Genomic DNA, 9,181 nt, shown 5'->3' with positions numbered 1-9,181 from the left:
AGGCTGCTGGAGTAGAGCTGAAATCTTTAGGATTTCAGCATTGATCCTGTAGCCCGCTAAAGGATTTCTCCTCCCCTCTATGCAGAGAGGGGAAATCCTTTGTGGGGCTGCACGAACAGAGCTGCTCCTGAAATGCAGACATAACTGTGCAGGGCAGTATGGCATTTATGATGGCCAGAAGTGCTTCACAGACCATAAGGCACATTTTCCAAGGCTATTGTAATTTTAAATGGTTGTTAAATAAGTTGAGGACTGCCTGTAAAACAGCTGACAAAATGTAATTTAACCTGCTTCCTTAACTGTAGTTCAAAGCAAGCTTGTTTCAGCTCCAGAAATTTATTGGATTCGTTTCAATACTATGGAGCCCACTACCAGAGAGAACTAAATTGTTTATTGATAACAAATGTATCCATAATAAAACTTGCTGAAGAGGCCTCACAGATGTTTTAAGAAGTAAGAAGGATTGAATGAGAGTAGATGATTCCGTTAGTTGCTTGGATCTGACAGCCTGCCTTCAAATTCAACAGACAGACAGTGTAACATTGTTTCATGCATTTAATAGTCTGAAAAGAGAGCAGCATAGCAACATAATTTAGGATGCATATGCACAGTATACACTTTGGTGTTTTGTAATCTGCCTGAAAGATAAAACACATAAAGACTCCATAGGAACAATAGCATTATGTTGCAGCCCATGCGGTTTTAACTTCCTCAAAGCAAAAAACAAAAACAAAACCCTAAACACAACAGTTATCAGCAGAGAGCATTCATGGTTAACTGATTCTCCCTCACCCCATGTCAGGTTCCCAAGACTAAGAAAGACCCAGAGTGATTCTTCCAAGCAGATTTCTGTATTGTTCCACACCTATAGACAAAATCTTGCCAAACTGAAGCAGGCTACTACCTACACAAAGATATATTCTGGGAACTATTAGGGAGGGACCATCTTCATCCTCTCACACAAATTATCTGAACTCAATTGTCTCTTCCTTCTTTGGAATACACTCCCTCCCTGCCAGATTATATCCCATCATAACTCACCTCTCTTCATTTAGCTCTATCCAGTGGTAATAGGGACGAAACCTTCTATTTTTCAATGCATTCTCTAGATCTTTTTAGCTTAAAGATTTTTTTTAATAACAAACACAAACCAGTTGTAGACATCAGAACATTCAAAAAGCTCCATTGATTCCTGTCTCAAAGCAAAAACTGAAAACAGAATTTTCCATGTTCAGAACATTTCAAACAGGCATTTCAAATATGTAGTCATGCTATCTATATTTTAAAATACTTAAATCAATTTCAAAGAAAAAGATAGAAATGCTATTTTTATTATTCTATGTGTTTAGTGAAATATAAAATGTGTAACTAACTTCAGTTGTTACATCTAGTTCCTTTTTAGAACGTTTCATATAGCTCTCTGCTGCCTTTTTTTTTGGCAGAAATATAATGCTGATTACGAATTGTCTTCAAAGGAAGGAGCTGACACACTGGCATACATTGCACTGCTTGAAGAAAAACTACATCCTGCTATGGTAAGAGCCAAATGGTCTCTCAAAGTGCATTTAACCACAGCATAGTTATTTCCACTCCATCCTCATCTTCTCTCTGGTCCACAGTTGTTACTGACAGAATTAAATTGTACATAGCTGTATGAATGTTAAAATGTCATTTTTCCATTTATTGTGACTTAGCAAGCTTGTTATGTTTCACTTTCCTGTATATTGGAGGTGAAGTCAGGTGATTAGCAGTGGGCCAATTGGATGTTCTACCTGATGTGGCCACATCGCTGCCTATTGGTTCCTAATAAGCCTCTTCTGTCACCGTTCTGTTATTCATTTCCTATTGAGCTTGAGAGACTTATTTTAATCAATTCATCACTTTTATATTGATATAAATATATCTATAAGGATGGGTGCTTATGGTCAGACTCAGTTTATGGTTTCATTGGAAGTACACCTGATACTACACAAGGAACTTGCAGGTGAGTCAGAAGTTGGTGGATTTGCATTACGGCACTAAAAGGTTTAGTTCATATTTTTGTTAATACTTTTTCTACTGTACCTACTAATTTCCTCAAGGCTGTAGTAACATGACAGTGAAATGAAAGACCAGGAATCATTCTCAGGAAAAACAGCATGGGAATGAATTGACATTTTACAAATATATTATGCCAGAATGGTTTGTTGAAACAACAGCACACAAACTGACCTAAAGCCATCCAACAGAGCCCAGTGTTGTATTTGTTCCATTTCTGCTGCAGAAACGTGATTGGCAGATGTTTCTCCTGATTTTCTAACAGGAAAAATGACGGCAGCAAAGCAATAGTACTTAGCTAATCTTTTATCCAGCATGCACTGCAGATACATAACACTGAATTCACTAATGATTTAGAAAAACCAGGATAATGTTAGGCAATGGGCAGTAAATTTCATGTTTATATAGGTTTGCACTAAGATGATCAGTAGATAATACTCTTAAAAATAGGCATATGTGCCGAAGTTAATATTTTATCATTTTCTCATTGAAATTATGTGCCATCAAGTTAGAGTCAACTCTTCGCCATTACATAGATTTATTTTCTCTATGACAATCTGCCCCTAAATTGGTCCTTCAAGTGATGCATCAGTCTTACAGGTAGTAATCTCTTTCTTCTCTTTCCTCCATTTTTTCCCTCAGCATTAGTTCCTTCTCCAGAGTTAGGACTTCATATAATGTGTTTGAAGTAGCATAATTTGAGCCTGATCATTTATGTCTTGAGAGAGAACTCTGGGTTGATTTGTTCAGTGATCCATTTGTTTGTTTTCTTGGCAGTGCATGGTATTCTCGGGACACTTCTCCAATCTCAGAATTCAAAATTGTCAATACTGTTCCTATCTTGCTTCCATAAAGTGGCACAGGGAATACTACTGCTAGCACTATTCCAATCTTTGTAGTATAAACACATCATGGCATCTTTTTTTAAAGGCCTTCTTAGCTGTTCTACCAAATGCTAATCTGTAGTGTACTTCTTGACTACTTGTTCTTTTACTATGGATGGTTGATCCTAAAAAGCAGAAGCTATCTATTACTTCAATATCTTCATTGTCAATTCTAAGCCTTGTTTTTATACCTGATGTCATTAATTTGGTTTTCTTTTTATTTAATTTTAATTTTCACTACATTCTTTGCAGATTCATTTCATTTTCAGCTATCAAGAATAATATCATTGTAATGCAGGTTACTGATGTTTCTTTCTCCAGTTTTAAAATCATATTCATCTCTTTCAACCCAGCTTCCCATAATGTATATCCAGCAAATAAGTTAAATAAATGAAAGGATACATCCTTGTCTCACTTCTTTGCCAATCTGGAGCCAATCTGTTTTGCCATGTTCTGTCCATAGTGTCACTTCTTGACCCTGTATATAGGTTTTACATTAGAACAATGAGATACTCTGGAATCTCTGTTTTTCTAAGCACATTCCATAGTTGACATGATTAACACAATCGAATGCCTTTCTATAACCAATGGATCACATACTACAACTTCTTTTTGGTATTCTTTCTTAATTATCCATCATGCATCAGCAATAATGTCTCATGTTCCTTGGCCTTTTCTAAAGCCAACTTCAATATCAAGTGTTTCTTTTTCCATTTGGGTTCTAATCTATGTTCGATGATCTGAAGTATTATTTTACTAGCATGTGAAATTAAGGATATTGTATGAGGAGGTTATTAAGTTATACAATCAAATTCAATTTAAAACTAACAGAACATGAAAGCAAAACCTTCTGCTTGTAATTGGACACTGGATTGCCAAAGTTGGAAATATTAAGGAAAATGTTATACTGCATTATTTTACTAGCATGTGAAATTAAGGATATTGTATGATAAGTGTGTGCACATAGTTAAATTTCCTATTTTTGGTATTGGATTGACCGCTTTACAGAATATTCTTAAAGTGAATATAAAGATAAAACCAAAAACTTTTCTTTTGGGCTTAATGGAAAAAGACTTGGGAAAAAATTTGGAACTTTGATCTTATATATGTTGACGGCAGCAAGACTACGCACAAAAATGGAAGGACATTTCGATTCCCACCATGGATGAATGGCTACAAAAATTGATGGAGTTAGCAGAGATGACTAAATTAACCGTTTTGAAAAAGTTTTGAAAAAGTGCAAAGAAGAGCAACTAAGATGATTAAAGGCCTAGAGACTAAAACATATGAAGAATGGTTGCAGAATTTGGAAATGGCCAGTCTAGAGAAAAGAAGGACTGGGGGGACATGATAGCAGTATTCCAGTATTTGAGAGGCTGCCATAAGGAGGAGAGGTCAATTTATTTTCCAAAGCACAGAAGGCAAGACAAGAAACAATAATTGAAAACTGATCAAAGAGAGAAGCAACCTGGAATTAAGGAGAAACTTCTTGACAGCGAGGTCAATTAACCAGTGGAACAGCTTGCTTTCAGACGACGTTGTGGGTGCTTCATCACTAGAGGTTTTTAAGAAGAGACTGGACAGCCACTTGTCTGAAATGATATAGGGTGTCCTGCTTGAGCAGGGGGCTGGACTAGAAGATCTCCAAGGTCCCTTCCAGCTCAATTTTGATTCTGATTCTGATCGAAGAAATATATATAAATACTTTTGTTTCTACTTGGAAACTAATGGACTTTGTGCTTGAGGTGGAAAAAAATGAAACTTTGATTTTGGGTTTTATTGATTAGATTGATTTGCTGTTATAGAAATGGACAGTTTATACTGTTATTGAAAAGTAAAAAGTTGAGGTTCGATGTTAATGCCTTATTCTACCGCAAGAGAGGGAGTCTGAAGTCAAACCCCTTTTTTTTCTTTTCCCCCTCTCTCCCACACTTCTCTCTTTACCTTCTCCTCCCCTTTGTTTCCCACTACTTGATTTTGTATTTTTGTATTTTATACTATAAGCTAGTAAAAATAAAAAATGAAAAATAATTTAAAAATGAAAAAAGAAAAGAAACTTTAAAAAAAGGAATGTAGATTGACCTCTTCAAATCTGTTGGCCATTATGTCATTTTCCAGATTTGCTGGCATAGCTTGGTTAGAACTTTTATTGATTTTTCTTTTGTTGTTTGCCATATTTCTGTGAGTATTCCATCAGTTCCTATAGCCTTCTGACTTGATAATAACCAGGATGCTGATCTACTGTAATTTCATCTTCTAGTACTAAGAATTGTGTAAATAGGGAATGTGTTTTAAGGCACCTTGGATGTTGGCATTTCTACTGTGTAATATTTTAGCATGCCCCTTTAATTTTTGATCTTCTAATCAGTTACTTTTGATCTTCTAATCAGTCCATTGGCATCCTTTAGCATACCACTTTGAGATTGAAACTCTCTTCAGAGATTTGTCAGAAGATTATCCTTTTAAAATGTCTGCTTCCATCTTCTGTGTCTTTATAGATGTTGTAATAGTGCTTCATGTCTCTTCTAAAAGCTCTCTGAAACTCTTCTTAAGTTCCTTGCTGAGGTTTTTACCTTTCTTGGCTTTGGCTTCTCTTCTTGGCAATTTTGATGTTTTTTTCCTGACATCCAGTTTGCTTTCTTCTGTTTCTTCATCTTTGGCAGTCTCTTTTCACTTTCCTCTTTAACCAGTTCCTCTGGTTCTGTCTCAATGACCTCAGAACTTCAAAGTGATTCCTGATGTTCTCCGTGAAAATGGTAGATATATATTCATATTGTGGAAACTGTCTATCTTTCTTGTTCTTCTTTAGTCTAACTTAAAACTTGCACATGAGTATTATAGTTTCTAATCTCTTCCAAGCCAGCACCTGGCTTTCTGTTTGATACTATAAGTGAAGTCTTCTAACCTTTTTTAGCAATAGTAGAGTCAATTTGATTTCTGTCTACTCCATTTGGCACTTCCATGGATATAGGTATCATTTTGGTTGTTTGAAGATAGTGTTGGCTATAAAGAAAGCATAGATTGGCAGAAATTGATATTTTGATGTTCTCCTTAAACCATGCAGTATAACATTTTCCTTAATATTTCCAACTTTGGCAATCCAGTGTCCAATTAGAAGCAGCAGGGTTTGCTTTCATGTTGTTAGTTTTAAATTGAATTGGATTGTATAACTTAATAACCTCCTCATATTTCTATCACTGAAATTAATGGAACTTAATTTGGGACTACTGTTCGTATGAATTTACTATAAAACACTTAAGGAGGTATCTGTTTAAAATCAACATTTAAATTTATAATTGAAAATGAGATTAATTTAACTAAACAGAAAGCTTAATCAGGTTTATAAGTTACACTTGTGTGGCCTATCTCTTAAAAACAATGGTTCAACCTAAGTCTGGAGTGTGTTACTTCGCACTGTGAATGGAGATTTGATTAAAATCTTTCAACAGAAAACTAGAAGATGAAAAGGGTGCTATGATTTATTTTATTAAAATATTTATATGTTTTCTGTAGATGGTTCATATAAAACATAGAACTGCAAATGCAGAAAAGCAAATGAAATTAATCAAGCAGCAGTAATATGCAATAGATTATTAGTTTTCAAAATAAGTGGATTTTATATTTATATTGTGAAGTGGCACAAAGCAAACAAACTTACAAATGTTCTTTATATTTTTATTATATAGGCTTCTGCCTGTATTAGTTACACAAATGATATTTCAGGAAGAATATGCCCTTAGAGGAAGAAAAATGTTATTTCTAGTCATTTCGTTATAATAAATGTGCTGAATTTCCCTAGTCATAAATCTGGGCTATGTATATGTATAAACTCTTAGATTTTGAACTGAAAAGCTTCAGTAAAAAATCTGAACTTAGTTTTTAAGAATTAAAAGAATATTGTGGTCTTTATAGAATGTATCCTCATTCTTGAATATTAACATTCTTTATCTTCATGATACAGCTGTATACTTTTTGGATTGAAGCTGATAATTACTATAATTTGACAAAACCATGGTTTGCTTCAAGGATTCCATTTCCATTGAGTTGGTACCTACCTAGAAAGATGTCCAGGGAAGCTCTTAATAGGATCTTGCTGACAAAGGGAGGGCCTCCACTCTATAGCATCACTGAAGTAGAAGTTCAGGTAAATTTTCTTAATCAGTTAAAATTGATGCAGATATACTAAAACAGCATGATATTGTTTACTATTCTACTTTATATGAGGGCAGATGTTTAATCTTCAGAATGAAGTGGTGTCTTGTTGTGTTTGATATTATTTACCGAATATTTATCTTTCTATCAGAATAGAATATATAGTTTTTCTTATATTTATATATAGTATATATATATATTGAGAAAGAGCCTAATTTTGTGAGAGAACACCTTTATTTTTGCCAGAATATTATAGAAAGATTCATTTGCCTTTTAAACCAAATTCTTCCTCCGTGCACTTTATTATTAACATTAAAAAAAAAAAAGATTGATCTAACATGATGCTATACAAACTAAGAAACAATGTAACTTTGAAGACATTCCAGACAAGTACTTTGTTTATACTTATGTAAATTCCAAAGCATTATTTTTGAATCAAATCTAAAGCCCTGCACAAGCTTTTTTTTTCCAAAACAGAAATTAAAACAAAAAGTGAAAACAATTGTTTACCGTATAGGAACATTTTCCAGAGCATTTACATAACTTTCTTTGTAACCTTTGCAATCAGTATGAGAGATTTCTCAGCATAAAAGTAGTGCTCAAAAAGTGTCCATTGTTGTAAAAGCACTCCACTGTTTTATCTGTGTTGCTATAATTGCTATAATTCCTGCTGCTTTCTTGAAACCTATGAGCAGTATTTCCTCTGATATGTTCCATTTATTGGAAACTAATATGAATTAGAGTGTCCCTTTAAATAAGAGATGGCCTGAATTTAATTTTTTTTGGGGGGGAGGTTTCTATTCTATACTTTAAAAAAAATTAACTCCTATAGCCCTTCAGCATGATACACAAAGCAATAGTGTTGCTATTATAATGAGTTATAATACATACAATATACACTGCTAATAGTAGAGATGGGCAGCCCATGAGTTATACTCAAACCCCAATATATCTGTGGGTCTCAGAGCAACATCTTGGATTTTTTTTTATTTTTTGTGTGGATGGAAAGTTTAAGAGGCAGTATGGACAATTTCTCCCCAGAAACATCCTGAAGAACTAGGTAGTTTAGTCAAAATTGGCACATTTATAAAATGACACTCTAATTTTAGCACCAGTGCTTTGAAATACGCGAATACATTTGATAACTTGTTTGAGTGGAAAAATACATTCAAGATATACATTTTGCTGCATTTTGTATTAACTGAAGCATTACAAAATGCAGGGGTAGCTTGATAAATTAGGTTATTAAGGATGAACAAATTTTTGGTGGCAGAGGGTTGCACAACATTTTTGGGGAGCTCAAGGAACATTGTAGGTGGAACAGAAATACAACACCGAGCTAACTTTTTTCATTAGTTTTTGAAGGATTCTTAATTTTGTAAACTGTGATAAGGCTGTGATAGCACATTCACTCCAATTTTAGTATATTTCCTGTATTGAAATACATGTTCCCTACTCTTGATTTGTAGGAATAATATGATAACAAAATGAATCAGCCACAGAGAAAAACAGCAATAACACATTTGTATACCACCCCATAGTGCTTTACAGCACTCTCTGGGCAGTTTATGATGTCAGCATATTGCCCCCAACAATCTGGTTCCTCATTTTACCAACCTCGGAAGGATGGAAGGCTGAGTCAACTTGAGCTCCATCAGGACTGAACTCTAGGCTATGGGCAGAGTTTGCTTGCAATATTGCATTCTAACCATTGTGCCATCAGGGCTTCTGTAAAATCCCGTAAAAACAGAGAAAATGGGCTAATATATAATGGAGTAAGTAGAGCTGTGGTGTTTTGTATGCTTCCACAAACATACAACAGTTCTCAGAACTGTTTTAAGATTAATAAAGATATTCTGTAACTGTTGCATGAGGAATCAAATTGCAGCATGTATGAGATGGTGTTATTCCTGGAGGAAACAGTCTATCTGGACCCCCTCCAGTCGGGCTTCAGGCCGGGATACAGCACGGAAACGGCATTGGTCACGTTGGTAAATGATCTCTGGAGGGCCCGGGACAGAGGTTATTCCTCTGTCCTAGTTCTTTTGGACCTCTCAGCGGCTTTTGATACTGTGGACCACAGTATCATGCTGCGGCGTTTGGGTGGG

At 34.9% G+C, this 9,181-nt stretch overlaps 1 protein-coding gene across 1 annotated transcript in view; it reads left to right on the top strand.

Moving 5' to 3' along the window:
* LOC107300873 (metaxin-3-like) overlaps nucleotides 1-9,181 on the top strand; it is a gene marked incomplete at its 3' end in the record, with an annotated part of 18,199 nt that overhangs the window by 7,666 nt on the left and 1,352 nt on the right. The window contains exons 4-5 of the mRNA XM_015830159.2: nucleotides 1,443-1,535; nucleotides 6,883-7,065. Coding sequence (XP_015685645.2) covers nucleotides 1,443-1,535; nucleotides 6,883-7,065 — 276 coding nt within the window. The remainder of the gene's footprint in view (nucleotides 1-1,442; nucleotides 1,536-6,882; nucleotides 7,066-9,181) is intronic.

This window comes from Protobothrops mucrosquamatus, unplaced genomic scaffold (genome assembly GCF_001527695.2).
Source record: "Protobothrops mucrosquamatus isolate PMUCROS unplaced genomic scaffold, P.Mucros_1.0 scaffold8901, whole genome shotgun sequence".
NCBI lineage: Eukaryota > Metazoa > Chordata > Lepidosauria > Squamata > Viperidae > Protobothrops > Protobothrops mucrosquamatus.
Note: the sequence above shows the minus strand (reverse complement) of the source record. Positions and strands in the feature narration are given on the sequence as shown.